Source organism: Ciona intestinalis, chromosome 8, assembly GCF_000224145.3.
Source record: "Ciona intestinalis chromosome 8, KH, whole genome shotgun sequence".
NCBI lineage: Eukaryota > Metazoa > Chordata > Ascidiacea > Phlebobranchia > Cionidae > Ciona > Ciona intestinalis.
Window position 1 is genome coordinate 103,090 of NC_020173.2, and position 22,930 is coordinate 126,019.

A 22,930-nucleotide genomic window follows, 5' to 3' on the forward strand; every position below is an offset into this window, starting at 1 on the left:
ACACATACGCCCACAATGGTAGCAGCGTCGAGCCTTGAACCCACTACCTATTGGTTACAAGCATGCGCGCTAACCACTATGCAACAGCGCCGCCGGATTTTGACATGGTAAAGAATGAAAATGTGTACAGCCATGATTGGATGACAGGTGTAAGCGTTACATCCAACAATCATAAACTCACAGGATTATACTGCTATATTGCAGAAAGAGAGCGAATAAGGTCATGTAATACAGTAACATATTTTAACCTCTTTAATAAAGCTGCCATTGAGAGACAAGGAGGTTGAGAAGAACGCAAATTCAGTTGTACTGTTGGGGTGAAATGCAATAATGGCATAATGTGAGGAGCTAAATATAGGCGATGGCGTTGACGGTGGTACAAGTGGTGGTGTGTCTTCTGCATAAAAGTAATCAGATTTTAGAAAAACGTTTCGGTTTTACGCCGTTGAACAATATACTATTAGTTATGAGGGTGTACAAATAAGTGTTAAAAAAGGCTGAGCTAACATTTCCAGCAAACTTCTAATCAAAAACCTAAATCTTCCCTTTGTAAACAGTTAAGCCTATACTCGGGTGGGTCGAAATAGGACGACTTTTTATTTCCTCGTCTCACAAGGTGGCAAACAAAAAATATTCAAGGGGTTGTAAAACGATGTCCTCCCGACTCAAAAAAGGCCATTGTTAATTGTTTAAAAATCGATCAGGACATTTGAATATAATGTGCTCAAGATGTCCTGTCTTTCCCACAATAAATTATATATAATGTTGTAATTTTGCTGCAACTTATTACAGTTTTGCTTCATATTTTTGTGACTTGAGATTAAAAAACAAATTATGATGAAACAGTTATACACACTATAGTGGATTTTTATAAAACATTCAACGTACGCATAGTGAAAGGTTTTCTAAACACTGGACTCGTTATTCCGTTACAAATGGTTTGTATTTGAGCAGTATACGACGATGATGGCTTCAATTCAACGTCGTCAAAAATTATCGTCATATCAGATTCGGACTGGTTAGTGACGATCGTCTAAAAACAAGTTGTTTAAACGTTCTATCAACTTACATACACATCCTTAAACTGTGCTTTATGCGCTTACATTTTGTTGAAACGTGTAGAATGGTTTGAGTGGGTTTGTAAAGCTTGTTCTATATTGTACCCTGCCCGTTGGTTGTTTAAACGAGATGAAAGCGACGGTGGGAGTCGTTGTAATATTAGCGTCGGTTACACTCTGTGGAGCTGTCGTATACAAACGCAGTTAATGTTGAGTACATCTAGCAAGTTTGACACATGTTAATTCATTGTAACTCACCAACCGAACCAATTTGTTCAATGGAATTTCCTGAAACATTTCGAATCACGGACGAAGCGTAAACACGATACCTTCCGCATGGAGTGAGATTTTCAAATTTTGTTTCAATGTTATTTGTACTCGGTGGCAAAGTAATGTTAGAAACCAACTTTGAAAGGTCAGAATTGTGGAAAATTCGAAGTAAGTAGTTATCTACTGGAACCCGAGACGGTCCAAGTTCAATGTTCAGCGTATTGTTTATAGAACTGCTGACCCGTAGGGATTGCGGTGGAGTCGGTAAAGCTGGAAGGAAATGTTAATAGTTGTTGCAAAGAAACCAAGTGTATACAATGATATAACGTTTTTACTACTGTGCTACATAACCGACTAATTGTAAACTCTATATATGGCAAACCATTGCGCCGAGACAAAACCCGTACAAGAGCAAAACATTTTCAAATGAAAAAGCAACGTTGTACTTACGCAGGACGGTTGGAAATCTAGTTGTGGGACTTTTCAGGCCGCCAACTTGTGTTGTTACCCATATTATATAGGATGTGTTTGGTTTTAACGATGAATGGTTAAAGGTCGCTTGGTATTGACCTGACGGTGTGGTCTCGTTTTTTTGTACAACATATTGCTGAACAAACTGGGGGCCAGTGGGAGTAACCATTGATATGAATGAATCAAAACTGTCAAACACACCGCTGGGTGGTGTGAATGTAACAGTGGCTTCAGTTGGTGTCGCCTTCACTGATCCTGCGGGCACTGGGTTCGGGGCTAAAACATAAAGGTTTAAACAAAAATGAGAATAAGTGGTAGTGCATCAAATTACACTTACCAAATTGATTTGGCAAATTTGAAATTGATGGTAAACTTGAAACACCATCCATGCTTGCCGTGACGCGAATTTCGTAAGTTTCACCAGGTACGAAGCCCCCCAGAAATGTTTGAATTTGAGGCGCACTTATTGTGTCTGATATTGTGATATTTGTGGTTTGTGGTACTGCTAACACTGTGTATTGATCAACCGGGCTCAGGGATTGTTCAAACAACACGATAAGGAGAGACCCTTGGAATGGAGTTGTTCTTATTGCACCAGGCGGCTGTGGTCGTCCTATGAAAGATGGCACCATGCATTCTCGGTATGTGGTTTTTATATATATATAGTAGGGTGGGGGAAGATGGGACACTTTGTCAGACGAGACTTTTTTTAATTTTTTTTTACGGACTCCTATTTAATGATAATCAGGAAAATAAGGTTACAAAATTGTTCGACAGTATTATCACGACTTTATAAAACGCCCGTCAAAGCCGATTACTGTTTTTAAATATTAAAAAAATATGTTAAATAGAAACAGTATACTTTTAACAGGTAAAAAATGCAAAATAGTAAGGTGCTATTTTTTAATGCTCGCTAAATCATAGTAAAGCCGATGAATTTTTTTAGTTTTTTTTTTTAGTTTTTTTTTTAGTTTTTCCCATCTTTCACCACATTGAAGTTTTATGTTTTTATTGCCATACTTTGAAAAGATTTGCTTTTAATTTAGTAGTTTATATCTCAGGGGATATTCAACTATAAGATACTGATATATTAAAAAGATAATATTTTGAAAATATATTCGAAATTTGGTCATTTGCACTTGGTGATAATTTATGAGAAGTGGCTTGTGCCAAAAACAAAGTAGTAATACCCAATTTGTAGCAAAAATAAAAACTTTATCAATAGTTATAATCAATTTTCTGTTATTACAAGTTCATATACATTTGTAGGATTCAATATTTGACCATTGATGTTCGAACATTACCCATTGTCGTTCAAACAATACCAATTGTTATGCAATAATATAATGTATAGGTAACATGTTAAAAACTATAGCAGTAGGGCAAAAAAAAAAGGTTTAGACCTATTTTCAAATCGTACAGTATTATTTCGTGTTATTTACGTACATTCCTATTTATAAATACACTTAATAATCAAAATTAACAATGATTTTAAACTGTCCCATCTTATCCTGTGTGTTTTTTGGGCTGTGGAAAAGTTAACGGTTAACCGGTTAACCGAACCTATTCGGTTAACCGCTAACGAAAAGTTCAAGTCGTTAACCGAACTATGACGTCATAGGGCATAAACGTATATCAATATCTGTCTTATTTACACGAAAGGCACGTGTTCGTGTTCGTTGATTGTTGTTTTGCAATAAGACAGAGTGCGCAGGGACGCTGTTGCTTTGATCGTGCCCTACAACGGCGATTACGTCGCCAATCTTGATTGGTAATACCGCAGGCTAACTAGTTTTGCAACATTATATTGGTGTAATACACAACTTGAATGTTTTCCTCAGCCAAGCAGCGTGTTTATTACGAAAAAGCAGGCATTCACACGTGGATTCATTGCATCATAATAGCGATTGTTTGACCTGGCAATTGATTACGACATAATAGCAATTCACACGTTAATAACTGCGTCATAATTGCAATTCACACGTTGATTATTTAGACGGCAGGTGTTTTAAAACAGGTTTGAATATGAATAAGAAAGCATTACTTTAACGTTAAGAACGTTTGCCCGTGTATTGCAAGCATAGTCCATACGTTCGTCGTAAAGTTGCCTTCAAATTCGCGAAAGAAAAGCGATAAACAAGACGCTTTTATTAGGATTACATTTGTATCGGTTAACCGGTTAACCGGTTAAAACTGAACGGTTAACAATTGAACAAAAATAGGGAAAATCCACAGCCCTAGTGTTTTCGAATTTGTAAAATTTCACTTGTTGAGCGGATCGCTAAACTCCTTGTGTGTTTTATTATATGTTATTAAATTGGTGTCAATTAATAAAGGAATGATGGTACTAATTCGTGGTATTACCCAAAAACCGACACCTATTTTTATTTTGGAAATATTTGGCAATATGTGCTTAAGTGTCCCATCTTCCCCCATTGTACTATACACCTCATTTTAGTATTTAACTTTACCAGTGACTGTTATTTGTGTCGTTATATTTTAAGTCTCCAAATTATGATAACTCACTAGTGACGGGTGCGTTGGGAGTAACCGCCGTTAAATATCTTGTAAAATACAACCACAATGATACCCACACTAGTATAACGAATGCGTGATCCACGAACAGACACTTAATGTTTATAAAACACAAATTTAAATATATTTTTACCTGAGCTAAATTCGTTATTGGTGGAGGCCATCAGACCACAAGGTCCATAACTTTCTACAACTACACTGTAATTGTTGAGCGGTCGAAGTCTTGTTGTAAAAGCAAATATGTATATGTTTCGCCCGTCAGCTGGTATCGTTACATTTTCTATTCTGTTTGAAATGTTATTCATGAGATGAGCGATGTAGGATAATGAGGAGCCCTGGCCAGGATGAAACGTCACAGAAGATAAGAATGTGACGTCAACGGTTATGTCTGTGATATTTGCAACGTCGGGATCTATAAAATATATAAGAATGGTTGATTAGTTGATTACCATTGGCGTATTCTCGTTTTGCGTGACAACTCATGCTCATCGTGGATAGTTACGCGATGGTAATTCTAAAATATAAAAAAACTTACACGTGCAAAACTTGATTGTACGCGGTTGGCCTTCTGTCTCATTAGATAATGTTTTTGCTTCAAGGTTGTATTCGGTACCAGGTAGAAGAGAGCCTGGTGGTAGGTGGTGCACGCTTACATTTGCAGGGCTGGAATACGTCTGGAAAGATTGTGTTATGTGCTGAATTAAACAACAAGCATGCAAGTGGTGTATGTATTCGAACTATAAAAATACCAATCTGTGAAAATGCACGACAAATAAAACAATATTAAAAGTTGGCGCGGTTTAATAAGCATGACCAAACAAAAACTTTTAATTACAAAAAGAAGGGCAATCAAATTTACAACCATTCACTGAAGGCTATAAAATACCTGCACTGTCGTGTTTTTGTAAAGCGTAGGATATATTGTTACGACATATTGCCCGTCATAAAAAGGTGGAGTTTCCACTGTAATGGTCGTGCTCCCATTCTGGTTTGTTTTCACGGACAAGTTCGTTACATTGGGTGCTGGTACTAAGATATAAATAATATAATCAAATGGGAAAACATACCTTATAGATACAATTTTTGGTAAATAACAATAATTATATTTATCTTTTACACTGCTACAGTTAAGATAACTTTTTTGTACAGACCTAAAGGCGGGAAATTAAAAGTAAAAAAAAACATTTGTTTAAATCACAAAATGATAAAAATCGTAAAAAATATTTGGTTAAAAATCGTCGTCGTAAAATCTAGTAAACATACAATTTCAGTCGGGCCGTAATCGGAAAACAATTGTTTTATTTGAAAATCAATGTGAGTAAAGACACTACCCGTGCAACAAAGGTGTTGCATGGCTAGTTTTACCGCTTGTATAAACGCATCGTGCCTTTATAAACGCAGGTATGATAGTACGAATTCGTGGTATTACCCAAAAACCGTCTTTATATTTTGATTTTGGAAATATTGGGCAATAGGTGCATACGGTGTTACCCCACTCTACTATATATAATAATTCTTACCAATACCGACTGGAAATAAAGTCGTTTCACTTCTCTTGTTCCGTTTAACAGTTGTTATATGAACAATGTATGAAACACCGGTTTGTACTTCACGATCAAATGTGGCTGACAAGTCACTTCCATCAACTAAAATAATGTTAAATATAATTCCAATGAGGTTAAACCTGGCCCGTCCTCTCTTCAAAGAACAACGGCGCAACGAAATGAACAAACATACTCAAACTAAAATCACTGTTATAAACATTACTTACCAGAACCAGTGCCCAAAAGCAACAACAGCCCGTTAATCAATATAAGGGCTAAATATATCATTATACCTATACTATAAACTTAATCTAGCTAAAGTAAGTAATCTTCAACGAAACAGTTGCATCCCTTACGTTATGTCGCTTCCAATAAGTATGGTACTCTCTCTTACGCGTCATTGATACAGATAATGCCCGCGGGTGATGCGTCACGACATAGTACTCGACATAGCGGTATAGACCGATGCAATAGATGGGAAAATTACCTGTTTGTGTAAGATTACGTTGACCCAACACTAGATTTGGCTCATTATCGGATGTGATCGTGACGACATAAGAATCGGCAAAAGATATAGGATTGAAGGAAACAGATACAGATGATGACCTAATACTGAGTTCTGCGCTAACGACCGAAGCGGGAACTAATAAAAAAATGGAACAAATATTTAAACAGAGGACCTTAACAGTTTCATACATGTAATGTTTATACACATAAATAACGTTTCAGCATTTTTTTCTTACCCGTTGTATCATTAAAAGTTGCGACATTGCCACTAATTTCACGAACAACGTAATTGGTCTGTACTCTATAATGGTGACCAGGAGGTAAATCGGTAAAGATGTGATAAAACGAAGTGCTCCATGGTTTGTTTATTTCTTGCACAACTCCATAAGGCCGATCCAACCGTTCAAGAACAATTCTAAATAAACCACAGCCTCATCACAACGTAATTGGCCTATTGCTTCACCCAGAAAAATTAACAAAGAAATAATTTGAAGTATGACAATGTAAAGATATGTGCGTGTCTGAGATAAACGTTTAATAGAAATATAATGGTGTGGGGAAGTTGCAACTTTTCAGCACATACAGTTATGTATTTTAAAAATTCCAACTATTTGACGATTTTATGGGTAATACTATTAATTTGAACTACCATAACTTTATAACTAGACAATACTTACAAATTGAAATATATAAAAAAAACCCAAAGTACGATTTAGTGATTGGCACACTTATGTCAGAGCAGGGTAAAATGGTAAGGAATTACCCCGCCTTTTTAAAAATATAGGGCAATATGTAGGCTACTACCCTACTATACATTTATTGTATAGATTGGGTGAACTTAAATATAATTATAATAAATACGCAGCTACTAACGTGACGTTGTCAACAGGTAGATCAGGTAGTGTTAACTGAATGGTGAGCGATGAGTTAGTTGTAGATATATTGCCTACTGGCACAGGGATGTCTCCTGTCAACATAATGTGTTAGTTGGTTACCAAGAGTTTTCATTTTTAGCAATGTGTACTTGTTCGAACAGTAGCTTGCGATGGTGGTCCTACAACTTTGTTGCTGATTGCAGATATTGATATATTATAGTTAGTTGAAGGTGAGGCGTTAACCAGAGCTACACTGTAGGTGTTTTCTGAAGTGTCTGGGATAGTTTGTTGATCTACTATTGATTGAGTTGGTTCGCCACTGAATAGAGTTATTCTAAAGAACAAAGAAATATGGTCTACCAATAATGAAATATTTTTTTGCTGTAATCTGAAAGAAATGTTTTTTGTTTGTCAATTAAAAGTCAATTGTGCCAAGGTGTCATTAACCATTGTGCCACTGTGTGAAACAGGTTACATCTTAGCAACCATTGGTTAAGATTAATATGTTTTCAGTGTTGAATTCACAAACACCTTGACACAGTTGACAAAATAAAGAGGAATTTTACAAACAAAGAATAATCTAACACAAGTATTTAAACCTATACGCATCCAAAATTCCTGTTGGTTTTGTAAAAGTCACGGACACATTCCAAAGATATCCCTGAATGGTTTGTAGCAGTACAGCCTCTGGCTCTGTGATGTTATAAAAATGGTTGTAGTTTAACAATCTTAGACATTTTCACTGGTAGTAGTTTACCCAAAGTGAAATATTCAATTGTAGGATGACCAAACACTTTAGTTGTTTCTGATTGTGCTTGGAATTCGTATGTTGCGCCTCGTGTTAAGTTTGTGAAGGTAAAAGCTATGTTTGTTGAGTTTGAACGCAGATAGTGAGATGATCCACTGTAAAAAATTAACTTTTCAAACAATAATACATGGTTTCTTATGATTGGTTTAAACCAGAGGTTCTTTATTTTTTCAGCACCCTGGCTCAGGTATTCAGCGACCCTCTCCATGACCAAATAGTATGGGTATACTTACCGTTGCCAGTGTTGTGGGTTAATGTGTCGTTAGGCAAGACACTTTTAAGAAATTACTCAGAGGGGGTTGGAAACTAAAGAAACTCTAAGTTAAACAGTATTAAACTGACTTAAATAAAGAATAATAGTCTACTTACTTTATGGTAACAACATAATGATCAATGTGCATTTCTTCTACCCGATTTACCTTCACATATACTGTATTGTTAGATGAAGTTATATCGGTAAAGGTGACAGGGGGTGGGGGCGCTGCAAAAAATAATATTGTCATTATTTTTTTTTATTGTTTTATTTTCAATATGATAACGTATCAATTTGTATTTTTGTTTCAATTTGATAAGAAAGATTATATTATACATCAGCAACGAACAGATGGGAGCAAAACAACAATTGATAAATTAAATCTAGATTAGAGAATGTGAAAAAAATCTAGTTTTAAAACCATAACACAATATATTATTTAATTAATAAAATTACAACCTGTGTTTGATTAAATAAGAAAAAATAATAAAAAGATAAAACCATAAAAATTCAACGTAGGTTTGTTTATGCATTAATCAAACACAAGAGATTGACAACCAACATGCTATGAAGAACCGTCCCCTGGCATGATAAGAACCAAACATTTTGTTTTTAGTTTTGTTAAAATGGTGATCAACTTTTGCATGGTTGTCAGTTACGTTTTATGCATTAACTAATGCGAGCTTATTCACATCGCAGATTAATCTTTGTACATTTAGTTTACATTATTGCTGATGGAAGCGCAGTTTCATGAACACAATCCCTGTTGGCAGCAATCGTTACTTTCAACTAAGAGGCAGGCAGAATATTAATTGCGCTAAAAGGACAGCAGGATAAAAAGTTTAATGGCCTCTGCTATATTGTGACATAAAAAAGACTCACGGATTTGAAAATGGGCGTAAGCTGCTTCTCCTCTTAACCCACTCTCAGCCACTGTTGTAATGATGAAAGTGTAATTATATGAAGGTTTTAACATGTTACTTGTTAGTACAGTCATGCTCTCATGATCTTCATAGTCAGAATAGGTAGTTCGATTAAACCTTTCAAGAACCTTCGAAAAAAATAATGTTTTGAATTTAAGTAATATTAAGAAAAGATGTCATAACACAACTTTAAATTACATCGTTAATTAACATAAAGAATATTATATCTAGAGTGCTTATTGAGCCTTCAAAATTTAATAGGTAAGTTTATTTTTCTAACCAACAAAAAAGTGCGCAAAATACACAACATGTATATTCAGTAGAAAACTTTAAAGTCTCTCTGATTCAAAGTTATTACGCAAAAGCCTAAGAATATGCTTGTAATGCATGTTACATACAGCGAGGTTATACAATCAAACCTGGTTTATATTTAATAAAACTCACAATAGTAATATTCTCTGCCTGTGTTAGGAGAATTTCAAAGTATTCACTTCTTCCCAAAGCTTCTGTGAACCTTAATGTTGCATTATCACTTCCTGTTTCCACAGTCCCGTATCTAACTGTACTTGGTTCTGTAACATAAACATGAGCGTCTGCGGTGTGTAACCTAATGGATGATTGGTTTTTGTTTTTTCTTCATAACTGGTACTTTGGACAACTTGGGTTGGAGCAGTTACAGTCAAGTCCCTTGCTCAAGGACACACATGCTGGTGACAAGGTAGCAGAATCAGAATTTATTTTAAACCAAAAATTGTCCCATGCAGAAGCTTAGATTGTTACACAGGGTATGCTAATATACAATTAGTAAAGATGACATTGGCAATGAGACACATTTACAAATAACAACATAGTGTCAGTAATTTACAAATTTAAAATCAACCTACCCAGATTAACTTCTCCAATATACTTTGGCTTTCCCACAAGCGAGATGCCGTGATGGGGAACAACATATACCGTGTAGGATTCTCCAGGAGTTAGGTTATGGAATGTATGATTTAAAGCTTGGGAAGTGTTTACCAGCCATTCATGCATTTGAATAACTTCCTGAGGTCGGCGTTTGCTGGAAATCACCAAATCAAGCTGAACAATATCATGTAGATTAAAATTTGTTGAAAAGTCAATTGCTACATCAGTTGGTCCAATCACTGTTACATTGCCTTGTCCAGGGTCATTTAGAGAATCTACAAAACATATGTTTAGTTCATTTTTTCCAAGTTAATTAATTTTAGTTGTGGACTAACCAGTGGTTGTGATGTAGGTTGTGGGTAAGCTTTCTTTTCCATTAGATCGTGAAAACAAATGCAGAATATATGATGTGTTGGCACTCGGTGGAACAGCAAATTGGGCAGTATACTAAAAATAAATAATATTTATAGCTTTATGTATTTACATGCCACCTCACATTAAAAAAATATTCCGAGCTAAATATTTTTTCTATTCTAGATTCAAAATAGTAAAAAGTTTACCGTTCCATTAACATTTATTTTATGTTTTGGAATAATCATCTCTTCTTGTATTAACATAGGATGGTTAAGTTTGACAACATAAGCTCTGTATGAATCTAAAATGTTTTGAGCAGGTGGGAAATGTAAAGTAATGCTTCCAACTGAAGAAGAAATGTTTCCCCCAACCACACTACTTGGGCCTGTAAAATTAATACAGTTTTAGTCATGCAAAGAATACAATGGGTGTTGCAAAAAAATTAAATAAATTATTGATAGAAAAACAACGATCCTTTAAAAACAACTAATTTTTTTTAGTTAACCATAAAAAATGTATTAAAAAACTGGACAATACAATATTTTGTATCAGATTTAAAATCATGAGTTCTATTGTGTTTTAAAAAATTGAATTTGTTCACGTTTTTTGCACAAGTCAATGGAAAACGGTACTTTAAATTGCCTATATTTATAAAATAAGTAAAATATCTTTTAAAACATTTATATATTTTATTTAAGTAAAGTAACATAATTACAATCACAAAAATACTATACATTATTAACAATATTTTTTACCTAAAAGGTAAAATTTAACCGGAACAATATCTTATATTTTAATGGGAAATATGTTACTTTTAAATGTGACATTAAACCAGTAATTGATGACAATTACAAAAAAAAAAATTATTAAAGAAATAGCTAATGAGCTTACGAATGACAGCTGTTCCAAGTTCTCCTGGTGGCGATTGCTCAGTACTTGTTGAAACAATGTAAGTGACAATATACTTTGCCCCTGGTACCAATCCTTTGTGGAATTCAGTCTGTGAGAATACAATTATAAGCTTGGGAAAGTCTATTATTTCTCAACAGAAAACATACCTCTAAATTGCTGCTGTTTGCAAGTATAACATTTGTCTGTAAAATGTTGCTGCTGTCATTTGAAAGGGCCAAGTTAACAAAAATTCGTTCGAATCCATTCACAGGTTTCATATTCACGACAATGGTGTTGTTTTTAGTTACAGTTATTTTACCTGCATCAACTGACACATCATCTGAAAAAATACAAAAAATAGTTTCACAATTATAATAATGTTTCATTGGAAATTTGAAGTTTGTTAAAAATTACCTGTGTAAAATATTGATATTACTGCAATGGTTTAACATTGCACTGATTTATTTATGGAAAAAATGACATTTATCATCACAATTTATATATCCTCGTATTGGGGGCAACTGTGTTACAACATCTGTGTTTTATTGCACACCATAATGCTTAAACCTAGCTCCCACCAAAATTTGATGACTAATTGGTATTTTTTATAAACACACAGTTCCAACTCAACTCACTTGTTCTGAAGGTAAAAGAAGCTGTTGGACTGTTCTTATTGTAACTTAAAGAAACCACGGACAACGTATAGTTTGTTGATGGATCAAGATTATTAAAGGCAAGAAAATGTTCTCCAATTTGATTTGAAGATGCAACCTAAACGTTGTGTATTTGTATTAAACACAGCTGTATCTGTTCAATTTTTTTATTTTTGCCATAGAAAAACACAACTTACATATTTAAACATCAAGACACTTGTGGGTTCATTATCCTTTGTTATATAGATAAAGTATCGATCAGTTACACCTTCTGCAGGTTCAAATGTAACATTGACTTGGTTGCTTGTTGGTTTTAGAGTTGCATTTGATATCTTTGCAGGATCTGTTGAATTTTAAAATGTTTAGTTTTGAAAATAAGGCAGTTATGCAGGTAAATCTGAAAATATACAAACCAACAACAAATTCTTCAATTTCATTCCACAAACTTTCGACTCCGCTGACAGTGTTTGAAATGTATACGAAGTAATGTTCGCCATATGTCAAGTTGTTAAAGCTAACAAAAAAAAACAAGTTTTACCACGGTGTCATACACTATACCACATTATGCACCATCATTAAGACTAAAAGAAAGCACCAACAAATAAAGACTCTAACAAATTTAATTTTAAGATTATTCATAAACAACTACAACATTTTAAACAGCACTAATTATTAATGCAGTACTCGTACATGCTGGTGGGAGGGTTTTGACCAGGAAGTGTGGCATTAAGTGAAATAGAAGTGTTAGACGCTGGCTTCACAAAAACATGGTAATGTCCAATCCATCCAGCTGCATCTCTGTTGTCAGGGGGAGTAACAATAACTTCAACCGAACGATTGGGAAACAAAGTAATTGACCCACCAGCAGGAATTGGTTTTTCTGAAAGATGTTTATAGCCTTTTTAATTTTCATTTATGCACCATACAAAAATTATCTATTCTTGTGTGGCAGGGAATCATAACTGGTGGTATTGGCTCCAAAAGCAGTGGTTTCATACAATTGTTAATTTAGACACATTCTGATAATGATAGCTCCATTTATCTCCAAATCTAGTAGTCAGAGTACTAACCAGTTGTCATATTGAATGTTGTAGGGTAGCTGGTTCTGTGTTTACTGTATGATTTCGCTTCACCAACATAAACAGTATCAGGTATAAGATTTCGAAACACATGATGCAGCAAAGTTTGTATTTGACGTAGAGTATAATGTAAAGTGGCATTGTCAACAGTTTTATGCTCTTCCCCTTGCTTGTGCACAGATAAAGTAAACCTATCTGCAATTCCATCAGGTGGGGTGAAACTAATATCACCGGTGGTTGCTGTCATAACTATGACTGGATTAATTTTTCCTGGCCCTGTTAAAATAAATTAACTGTACTAATTTGCTGTCATTTAGCAGATTAATGCAAACTTGTAAGACTGGTGTCCAATTTTATAATTTTGGCACACTCACATGTTATTATACTTGTAACTTTGTGGACAATTGCACTTTTTGTATAACTGGGATGAACAGGTTATTAATGACCACTAAGGTAGGTCAATATCTGTTAAGTGCCTTGCCTAAATACATTTTCATAGCTTTTATATTTTGAGATTTTTTTGTTGCGGCATCAATATAATAAAACAATTTTACACAGAACAAAATAAAAATAGTCGTTCTTACTTAGAGTAACGCTTCCAATGATGTTTTTTACACTTTGAAGGTTTTCATGTTTTGATTTGGCAGATACAATGTAGGTTTGACCATCTATAAGTCGAATGAATTGTGTTTGTGGTGTATCACTTTGAGAAACCTCTTTCATAGCAACAGTTTGATTTGGTGAAAAGTCATAGCTAATACTAATAACATAGCTTGTAACTGGAACAGAAGTTATTGGCTGCAAACGAACATGCACTGTGTTACTCTCATCCACAGATACATTTCCAATTGGTGGTAATAAAGGCAACGGATCCACTGTTTAAATATAAGAATTTTGGTAAAAACAATACAAAAAATATTAACCAATGTTTCGTATTTGTGTTACCTGTGGCAGTTCTAAATATTGCAGGATTACTACTTAGTCCATTGTTTTGTGTAACTACAATAACAGAATAGTTTGTATTTGATTCCAGACCAACAAACGAATATTCATATTCTGTCTTTCCAGCGCTTGCAGGAATAATGTCGATCTAAATGAAATTTTGTTGTATGTTTTTTGTTGAAGAATTTGTTGAAAAAACTTACTTTTCCAACAGATGTAACATCAGCAGTTGGAACAATGTATATTCGATAACTTTCCGCATATCCTTTTGCAGCAAAGAAAGTTATGTTGACTGAAGACAATGTATGGAGCACTCTGCCTGTAACTGTGGCTGGACCTGGAAATAACAAATTTCTTAAAGTATTATGTTTTATTAATTTAGTAAACAAACTTACTGATGGTTATTGGTCCAAATGGGTAGGGTTTACCATCTACTCCATTTATAGTTGCTGAAACTCTCCCAGTATATCTCTCACCAGGGGTTAGGTTGCGGAAAACAGCAAGAATTGTTTCCTCCAGAGATGCCTTTGTCTACCAGAAAAAAACAAGAATATAAGTTTTCTCTTTAAATTAATTGTTCAAAAACTTACATTTAGCACCATACCATCAACTGGTTTAGAATTGTTAGAACTAAATAATGTAACATTATACTGCAAGTGCTGGGTGAGGTCTGGCCAGATTGTTACACTCAGTTGATCGCTGGAGGGAAGAGCGGTAACGAATCGAGGTTCCGGGATTGGAGCTAAATATCGTAACAATGAAAGATTTAATTTTTAAAAAAGGAGAAATCTGTACTATGAGTACAATGCTCAGTTGAACCGCTTTTATAATGTTGGTAAAACTTGATTGCTTCTGCTGTTTTTCTTTATATTTGATACAATCATATTTTATTAACACACTTTATGTTTGCTAGACCTAGAGTTTACAGGCATTATCCAACAATATTAGTAAATACTTTAATATTTAAATAATAAAGCATGAATTACAGTTTTATTAAACATAATTTTAAAACTTGTAAATTAATTGCGGCAAGTATATACAAATCGAAAATTTAACTAAAATTACAACATTATAAATAAATAATGTACATAAATGAATATGTACAAAATTACTTGTTTTTATAAAAAAGTTTTTTCTTGTGCTTTCCACTCCATTACTATCTGTCCAAATAGTAAATTGATATTCTGTTTCAGGAGTTAGATCCGTGAATTCATAATTTGGCAATTCACTTTCAATGTTTGTTGTGTTCTGTTCATCACTTCGGTTAAACCAAATTCTAAAAATTACACCATGTTTAAATGTGCCACAACATATGGTTTTATGTATGTTCAAAATTGCAGTTACAAGTCAACATTTTAGAAGGACCACCCTCAAACCTCTAGCAACCAACTCCTAATCATCAACACTCCATTTTGTTGGCTTGAAATTTTCAACTTAAATTTGAGGCTTTGAACAGTAAGTTTTAGATTGCAAACTGTATAAATAATAAGAAAGAATAAATAATATTATTGGAAATACTAACATGTATTGATCAACTATTCCCAGAGGTGGAGTACATCTTATTCGTATAGTTACTGCTGTGCTTGATGAATTTAAACTTTCTATGGGGCTCGGTGCTAGAAGAAAGATAATAAAATATGTGTTTGCTGTAGATAACCAAGTATTTTAAAAAGAAAACTTTAACACTTCTTTAAATAACTTACTGGAAGTTGTTTTGAAGCAAATCTGAACTCTATTAGACAACATAATGTATCTTTGTTTTTACATTCAAATATAATATATGAATAATTTGGAAGTTCAAAAAAACAAAAAAACTGCTGTTAAACATGAGATGGATAAAAATATATATAAAGATAAAATATAGACATAAATATAATATACCCTATCTTTAATTCACAAAGAATTATAGTTCAGAAAGTTAAAGCAAACGAGTAAGTTTATGATTAGAGATAGAAAACAGTACTTACGAACAACATAGGTTCCAATTGGAACTCGAGCACTTGTCCAGTTCTTATACAAAGTTACAATTTCCAGATCATATTGTTGACCGGGAATTAAATTCTCAAATAGAACATTCAAGTTTGAAGTAGCATTTTCAATATTTACACTGTTTACCGGTTCAGTGGGGTTAGTTGAAAGTAAAATACGAAGATTGAAAATAAAATCCTTGGTTAGCGGCTCATTTAAAGTGGAACCAGATATCGAAATATTCGTTCTTCCAACAACAACTGTAGTTTGGTTTATTTCAGGGGCTGGTATCGCAGCTGAAATATTTCACAAAACTATTTATACTGCGTAATTTTGTTTATTAAAGCATTATAAGCTATGATTGTTTTCTTTTTTACAATGATAAACATGATCTAAATAAAAAAACAAAAAGTTGTAAAGCAAAAAACTTTTTTTATAAGTGCTCTGTTAAATTGACCAATGTATAAATTACATTTACCTGTCGTGAAGCTGACAGTGTTTTCAATGCTAATTAAGCCATGGCTGCGTGCAACCAATGTTACATTGTACTGTTGACCAGGTGAAAGATTCAACAAAGTTTGACTTGTTACATTAACATTTGTGTTGTGAGTAATGTTGTAAGACTTAATAATGTTTCCCTTTATTAATGATGTTAAATGTATTCTGAAAAAATAAAAAATTCTCTTTATTTCCTATCTATTCTTCCATTGGAAGATTACCCTTTTAACAACACCATGTGTGGTTGTGCTTTATACCCTTTACCTACTTACGTGTTAAAAACAATAATAATTATATACATCGGCAATCTTTTGTTTAAATAATTTAAATTATGCGTTTTGCATGAAGACACAATGAACTCTTAAACTGGTATCTTCCAGTTGTAAGGCAAGTGCTCTAATCAGTGTGCTACAGCATCACTCTCTTGATTGTAAAAGTAAAATGAATAGAATTGCGTATAACATACTCATAGGTTTCTATTTCCCCATCAGCTTGTTCAAACTTTACTTCTGCATGTGTATAACTTGGAACAACTTCAATAATTTGAACATTATCTGGAGCTAAACAAAATGGTTTAAATATCTAATTAAAAACCAGCATTCACAAAAAGAAAGACTTACGCATTATCAAATCTCCAACAATGAATTGTTCACCACGAGTACCATTGATTGTAAAAGCCGATACAACTCTATATTGAGCTCCGAAAGCTACATTTCTTATAACTATAGTCTGGTTTTGTGTCGAAGAGTCTGCAGTAATTTGCTGTTCGGCAACCGTAAAAGTTGGTCCTCGATACAACCAAATATTATATAAAAAGTTATAATAAATAAATCTTTCCAATTTAACAACTATACTTTGATTACCAAATGATAATATCACAGGAAGACGTGGCAAGGCATCACCTGAAAAATGTAGCCTTTACTAAACTGAACTAAGTAGAATTTATTTTATACGTACCAACCGCAAAAATGTGTTCAACTGCATTTCCCTGTAAGCCATTACTTACAGCAACAATGCGGCAGACATATGTTGTGTTGTATGGCAAAGCAAGCTGCTTTACAGAATATCTTTCTAGCACAGACGGATTAGAAGATGTGGAAATAATAGTTGTATTCCATATGCTAATATTGGAGTTGGATTTAGAAAAACATGAAGCTAGATAGTGGTCAACTTTTCCAGGTGCAGCATTAAACTCAAGGTAACTTTTGCTCTGTCTAAATGACACACCAACATTACTGACTTGTCCAGGAGCTAAAAATTTTAATTTAAAGCATGATTACTTTTGTGTGTTATATATATGGAACATGTTTTACTTACAGAGTGTAACACTTCCTACAAGTACAGCTGGACCATGAACACCTTTTATCCAAGAAGCAGCTGTGACAGAGTATTCTTCCCCATATATTAGATTGATAAAGGTTATGTTCTGCAGTGGAACACTTGATGCAATATACTTGATACCAATTGCATTAGAATTATTGGCCAATGAAATGCTAGACATGTATAACTGTGGTGTATAAGTTGCTGGTTGCAATTGAACAACAACAGACGCATTTGCTCCTTGTACTACTGTACTTGTATTGGAAGGTGGGGGTTGCAGTGCTGGTTTAATATTTAAGTTAGTCTAAATAAAATTCAACTGGCATTACAACTTACTTGTATTTGCAGCTACAGACATCCCAGCCACAGATATAGAACCAATATGAATTGTTGTAGTGCAAATATATTCACTTCCCGGCACAAGGTTGGGAAATGTAAGTTCAACAGATGGATCAACATCACTTGCTCCTATCTAAATGCAGTATTGTAATTTTAAATAAAATGAAAACATATATTAGAAATAAAATATTATGGTAACAAATTAGTAATTTATATTCTTAAAACTACTTTTACATCAAATAATTAAGATCTCATGCTAAAATGCACTAAGCTACAGTTGCTTGTCACTTACTCTTTGAACGTTTAACTTCACTGTTTCATTTGATTTAGAAGCAATGGAGAAAACATAATATGAAACACCGTCATTGACTGTATTGTATTCTATATTTAAAGTTTCTGGTGATGCACTAGTGACGGTAAGTGTTGCATTAGGAAGATTGGCTGAAAAAATAAAATTATAATTAACTTTAAACAGCATTTAAAGTTTTAAACCTAATAGTTTGTCAATGTTTAGAGATTTATATTGTGTCTGGCAAAAACATTTATTTTAATTAAGTAAACTTACTTGTTGAAATTTGTAAGTCTGTGTAATTGGAGTCAAAACCATTTACATGAGCATGGACCCATACAACATAGTTGGTTGCAGGATATAGGTCACTGACTGCTGCAAAGGCACTTGGTAGGTCAGTTATTTGTTTCACCAAAACCAGATTGGGGTTGTTAGCATTTGTTCGCAATACTGATTCTTTTGATTCAAAAACTTGGACGACATATGACTAAAAATCAGTGGAATACAGATTAGACGGAAATGTATTTGGTTAAGGTATAATAAGGTAAACCTGCGCGTGTAGAACAGGTTTCCAAGTTAAATCAAAACCACCAAGCCACACACGTTGAGCAGTAAAATTTGTAGGTTTTCCAAATTTCTCTGTATGAAATAAATTTGTTAATAAATTGCAACATTCTTTCAAATGATTAAAATATACTTGTTATATCATAAGCATATGTTGGTGATGATCCAGTAAGGTTAGGAGTGATAGTAAACCTGTAATCCGTGAAAGGCACAAGAAAGCCAACAAATGTGGCATTGAAAACCTAGAATGAATATATTATAAGCATGTGTATAAAACATACACAACATAGAATGGCAATGACATAATTAAAAATGATAATTCTATTTAATACATTATATTATTTTTATAATTGAGTTAATTGCATTGAGGAATGCCATTTAATCAGGCTAGGTATTAAAATAGTACAAAAATATTTCATGAAGTTTCTACCGAAGTGTTGTGCAATGCATGGGAGTTGGTGACAAGGGTAGCTACAATATGTGTAAGATTAGAAACTGGAGAAATGGAGACAAAGTAGGTCAGTATATGTGGGTCCAATGGCTCAAATACTATGTATGCAGATACAGGGTTGGTCCAAGTAGATATAATTTTAACAGAAGCACTCTCTCCTGAAATAGAAAATTAAAACATTTAAAGTAGTAAATTGTTTTATTATTATTACTTAGTATTTTTTGTGGCAGTACAAGTTAAAGTTAAAAGATGATTTTCATATTCTTTATCATTTATGATTTTCATATTTTTTATCATTTGTGGCTTTATATACTTTAAAACAGCAAATTCACAAGAATTAGCATTTTTTGTAGGTGAATGTCAAATACTTTTTGATTTATTCTTCTTTAGAATGCCAGTACCGTTAGACGTTTTGCACATGAACAATAACTTAAAAAAAAACGGCAGATAAAGAAAGTGCGACCTGGTGGTTAGAAGTCCTTCTAATCATTATGCTATGAGCATCTAAGAGTTGTTTAGTTTTGAAAAGAAATGAACTATTATGGATATAAAACAAACCTGGAACAGTATTTATTGCAAAGCCATTTCAACAACAACTTGTGTGGAAGAATAAGAAAGAAAATGTTTAGTAAATATGGCGAATATAAAATATTTTAGTTACTTGACGAAATTAAGGAACATTTGTTGCAAATCGATAATAAAAGTAATTAGAAGAGCAAACCTGTTGTAAAATTAACAATGCTGGATGGTGTTCCCCAATTAGTTGTTGAATTTCTCGCCCTAACAACAACTGTGTAAAGGGTGTTATGTTCCAAATTGGTTAGCAAATGTGTTGTTGATATAGTAGTTACTGACAAGCCAGCTGACAATCCAGCAGGATCTGAATATGTTAGCTGGTATATGGTTGCACCTGCAAATAGCAAAGAGCATTTACATAGATCTAAGATTTATTTAAATCAACATCTTACCGATGAGTGGTTGCCAAGAAACAATTGCAGTTGTTTCTGTCTCATTATCAATCATTACTTCAAAAATCCAAGGAACTAAGCATAAAATATTTTCATTAATTACTATAAACAAAAGAAGCAACATGTGTACCATACCATCAAAGTCGGGTTTCGAGCCATCAATAAGGCCGCTATCATTAGAATCTTTACCCTCTGAGGGAAAGGGTAAAGGTTGTTATAAAAATTAATCTATGTGCAATAAATAAAAAAAGTACTGTAAATAGACTTACTTATAGTTTGTACCTCCATCTGTACAGTTGTTGTAACAGGATAATTCATCGCTGCAAACCATTATTTCCATTAATAACAAAAAATATTAAATAAACTTTCACAGATAGAACAGTTGGTACACATACGCTTACCTGTTGTAATGTTAACGGTGAGAGAATGAAGGGCAACATTGTTTAATTGAGGAGTTATAATAACTATATAGGAAGTATTGGGATCCAATATATTCTCCAGGGTTACATTGTGACCCTACAAACAAAGTCAATGAATTTACAACAATACATATAATACATTAAAAGGAAATCTTACCGTTGAATCAGATATGTTGTGAAAGGTAATGTTTGCATAAGGTATGGAAGAATCTTTCACTGGATAAACAACAAATTCATATGCATCTACAAGGTTTTTGGACCATGGACGCAGAACAAAGTAAGCTGAAGTGGTTGTGGTTCCAAAATCAACAACAGAAACACTCACTGAAGTTTCAAAAGAAAGAATGTAATAATAATGCATGCTTAAAATTACAATAAGACTAAATTGAATAAACTCTTGCAAATGACATGCTCCAAACATGACGAATTTCATTTCATGCAAACACAAGCTCTAAAATCAACATGAACTTACAGATAGAGGAATCATCCTGAGTGGTCAGGGAAGAGGAAACATTTTCAGACAGGTGGGATGAGTCAGTAAAAGTGAGTGAATTGGTTATGTTTGTGAAAATGGTTGAAAAATATGATTGTGAAACTAAATGGGAGGAAACTGAAGGAAAAAAATCAGTTGAAGCTGCAGTTAAACGACTAGTTACTGTTTCTGTTTCAACAGTTGTTGAATCTACAGCTAATGTACTTTTAACTGAAGTTGGTTCAAGTACAAAACTAGTTGACGCTGTTGTTAAATCAACAGCAGTTAATGCCGCAGTTGAACTAGTAGTTACAGTATCTGTTCCAACAGTTGTTAAATCTGCCATTGATGTACTTTCAACCGAAGTTGATTCAGGTACAGCACTAGCGATGGCAATTGTTGCATCAACAGTACTTGATGCTGTAGTTGAACTAGTAGTTACTACTTCTAAATCAACGAAATGTAAATCTGCCACTGCTGTACTTTCAACTGTAGTCGGTTCCGTTAAAGAACTAGTTGCAGCTATTGTTGCATCAAGAGTAGTTGATGGCTCAGTTAAACCGGTAGTTACTACTTCTAATCCGACAGTTGTTAAATCTGCCATTGATGTACTTTCAACAGAAGTTGGTTCAGGTACAGAAAGAGTTATTGTTGAATCAACAGTGGTTAATTCAGTAGTTAAACTGATAGTTACCGCATCTGTTTCAACACTTTTTAAATCCGCCATTGATGTACTTTCAACCGAAGTTGATTCTGTTACAGAATTAGTTGTATCAATTGTTGCATCAACAGTAGTTAATGCAGCAGTTGAACTGGTGGTTAGTACTTCTGATCCAACAGTGGTTACATCTGCTATTAATGTACTTTCAATCAAAGTTGTTTCAGTTATAGAACTAGTTGTATTTATTGTTGCATCAACAGTAGTTGGTGCCTTAGTTGTACTGATAATTACATTATTTGATCCAACGGTTGTTAAATCTGCCATTGATGTACTTTTAACTGTAGTTGGTTCTGTTACAGAACTTGTTGTAGTAGTTGAAGCCTCAGTTGAAGTGGTAATTAGAGTATCTGTTCCAATAGTTGATAAATCTGCAGTTGATATAATATCTTCTGTAATTGATTCAGGCACAGTAATAGTTGTCGCTGTTGCTGCATCATCAGTAGCTGGTGCTGCAGTTGAACTTATAGGTATTGTTTCTGCTTCAACACTGGTAGATTCTACAGTTGGCAAAGTTTGAATTGAAGTTAATGTAGCCACAGGAGTAGTAGTCGCTGTTGTTAAACCAACAGTTGTTGATGTTGCAGTTAAACTCTCAATTAAAGCTTCCATATAAATAGTAGAAACATTTGCAGTTGAACTTCTTCCAATTGTTGTTAGTTTTGAAATTATGCTGCTGGGCACTGAGCTTGCACCAACAGAAGTTAATGCACCAGTTGAACTAATAGTTTCTGCATCTGTTTTAATAGTTGTTGAATCTGCCATTGATGTACTTTTAACCGAAAATGATTCAGTTACAGAACTAGTTGTATCCAATATTGCATCAACAGTAGTTGATACAGCAGTTGAAATGGT

The 22,930-nt window shown here is 33.8% G+C and overlaps 1 protein-coding gene across 1 annotated transcript in view; it reads right to left on the minus strand.

The window, feature by feature from the left end:
• The window catches only part of LOC104265931, a 48,976-nt gene extending 26,057 nt beyond the window's left edge, over nucleotides 1-22,919 (minus strand). Inside the window, exons 1-55 of the mRNA XM_026835483.1 lie at nucleotides 21,358-22,919; nucleotides 21,043-21,209; nucleotides 20,868-20,982; nucleotides 20,736-20,786; nucleotides 20,602-20,658; nucleotides 20,467-20,541; nucleotides 20,220-20,408; nucleotides 19,478-19,656; nucleotides 19,181-19,289; nucleotides 19,034-19,122; nucleotides 18,760-18,970; nucleotides 18,487-18,635; nucleotides 18,192-18,327; nucleotides 17,853-18,137; nucleotides 17,493-17,786; nucleotides 17,156-17,437; nucleotides 17,002-17,095; nucleotides 16,516-16,700; nucleotides 16,037-16,333; nucleotides 15,592-15,685; nucleotides 15,182-15,345; nucleotides 14,660-14,811; nucleotides 14,465-14,600; nucleotides 14,273-14,406; nucleotides 14,073-14,217; nucleotides 13,712-14,002; nucleotides 13,119-13,403; nucleotides 12,739-12,928; nucleotides 12,462-12,562; nucleotides 12,246-12,391; nucleotides 12,031-12,166; nucleotides 11,563-11,735; nucleotides 11,396-11,504; nucleotides 10,711-10,889; nucleotides 10,486-10,597; nucleotides 10,129-10,425; nucleotides 9,689-9,816; nucleotides 9,204-9,372; nucleotides 8,438-8,549; nucleotides 8,018-8,163; nucleotides 7,860-7,953; nucleotides 7,410-7,594; nucleotides 7,259-7,352; nucleotides 6,622-6,800; nucleotides 6,366-6,521; nucleotides 5,855-5,980; nucleotides 5,221-5,363; nucleotides 4,870-5,008; nucleotides 4,468-4,746; nucleotides 2,137-2,412; nucleotides 1,779-2,075; nucleotides 1,317-1,598; nucleotides 1,104-1,243; nucleotides 889-1,033; nucleotides 249-397 (exon numbers count right to left, since the gene is read on the minus strand). Of these exons, the coding sequence (XP_026691284.1) occupies nucleotides 249-397; nucleotides 889-1,033; nucleotides 1,104-1,243; nucleotides 1,317-1,598; nucleotides 1,779-2,075; nucleotides 2,137-2,412; nucleotides 4,468-4,746; nucleotides 4,870-5,008; nucleotides 5,221-5,363; nucleotides 5,855-5,980; nucleotides 6,366-6,521; nucleotides 6,622-6,800; nucleotides 7,259-7,352; nucleotides 7,410-7,594; nucleotides 7,860-7,953; nucleotides 8,018-8,163; nucleotides 8,438-8,549; nucleotides 9,204-9,372; nucleotides 9,689-9,816; nucleotides 10,129-10,425; nucleotides 10,486-10,597; nucleotides 10,711-10,889; nucleotides 11,396-11,504; nucleotides 11,563-11,735; nucleotides 12,031-12,166; nucleotides 12,246-12,391; nucleotides 12,462-12,562; nucleotides 12,739-12,928; nucleotides 13,119-13,403; nucleotides 13,712-14,002; nucleotides 14,073-14,217; nucleotides 14,273-14,406; nucleotides 14,465-14,600; nucleotides 14,660-14,811; nucleotides 15,182-15,345; nucleotides 15,592-15,685; nucleotides 16,037-16,333; nucleotides 16,516-16,700; nucleotides 17,002-17,095; nucleotides 17,156-17,437; nucleotides 17,493-17,786; nucleotides 17,853-18,137; nucleotides 18,192-18,327; nucleotides 18,487-18,635; nucleotides 18,760-18,970; nucleotides 19,034-19,122; nucleotides 19,181-19,289; nucleotides 19,478-19,656; nucleotides 20,220-20,408; nucleotides 20,467-20,541; nucleotides 20,602-20,658; nucleotides 20,736-20,786; nucleotides 20,868-20,982; nucleotides 21,043-21,209; nucleotides 21,358-22,840 (10,530 nt within the window). The 5' untranslated portion in view covers nucleotides 22,841-22,919. The remainder of the gene's footprint in view (nucleotides 1-248; nucleotides 398-888; nucleotides 1,034-1,103; nucleotides 1,244-1,316; nucleotides 1,599-1,778; nucleotides 2,076-2,136; nucleotides 2,413-4,467; nucleotides 4,747-4,869; nucleotides 5,009-5,220; nucleotides 5,364-5,854; nucleotides 5,981-6,365; nucleotides 6,522-6,621; nucleotides 6,801-7,258; nucleotides 7,353-7,409; nucleotides 7,595-7,859; nucleotides 7,954-8,017; nucleotides 8,164-8,437; nucleotides 8,550-9,203; nucleotides 9,373-9,688; nucleotides 9,817-10,128; nucleotides 10,426-10,485; nucleotides 10,598-10,710; nucleotides 10,890-11,395; nucleotides 11,505-11,562; nucleotides 11,736-12,030; nucleotides 12,167-12,245; nucleotides 12,392-12,461; nucleotides 12,563-12,738; nucleotides 12,929-13,118; nucleotides 13,404-13,711; nucleotides 14,003-14,072; nucleotides 14,218-14,272; nucleotides 14,407-14,464; nucleotides 14,601-14,659; nucleotides 14,812-15,181; nucleotides 15,346-15,591; nucleotides 15,686-16,036; nucleotides 16,334-16,515; nucleotides 16,701-17,001; nucleotides 17,096-17,155; nucleotides 17,438-17,492; nucleotides 17,787-17,852; nucleotides 18,138-18,191; nucleotides 18,328-18,486; nucleotides 18,636-18,759; nucleotides 18,971-19,033; nucleotides 19,123-19,180; nucleotides 19,290-19,477; nucleotides 19,657-20,219; nucleotides 20,409-20,466; nucleotides 20,542-20,601; nucleotides 20,659-20,735; nucleotides 20,787-20,867; nucleotides 20,983-21,042; nucleotides 21,210-21,357) is intronic.
• Between the last annotated feature and the right edge of the window lie 11 nt (nucleotides 22,920-22,930).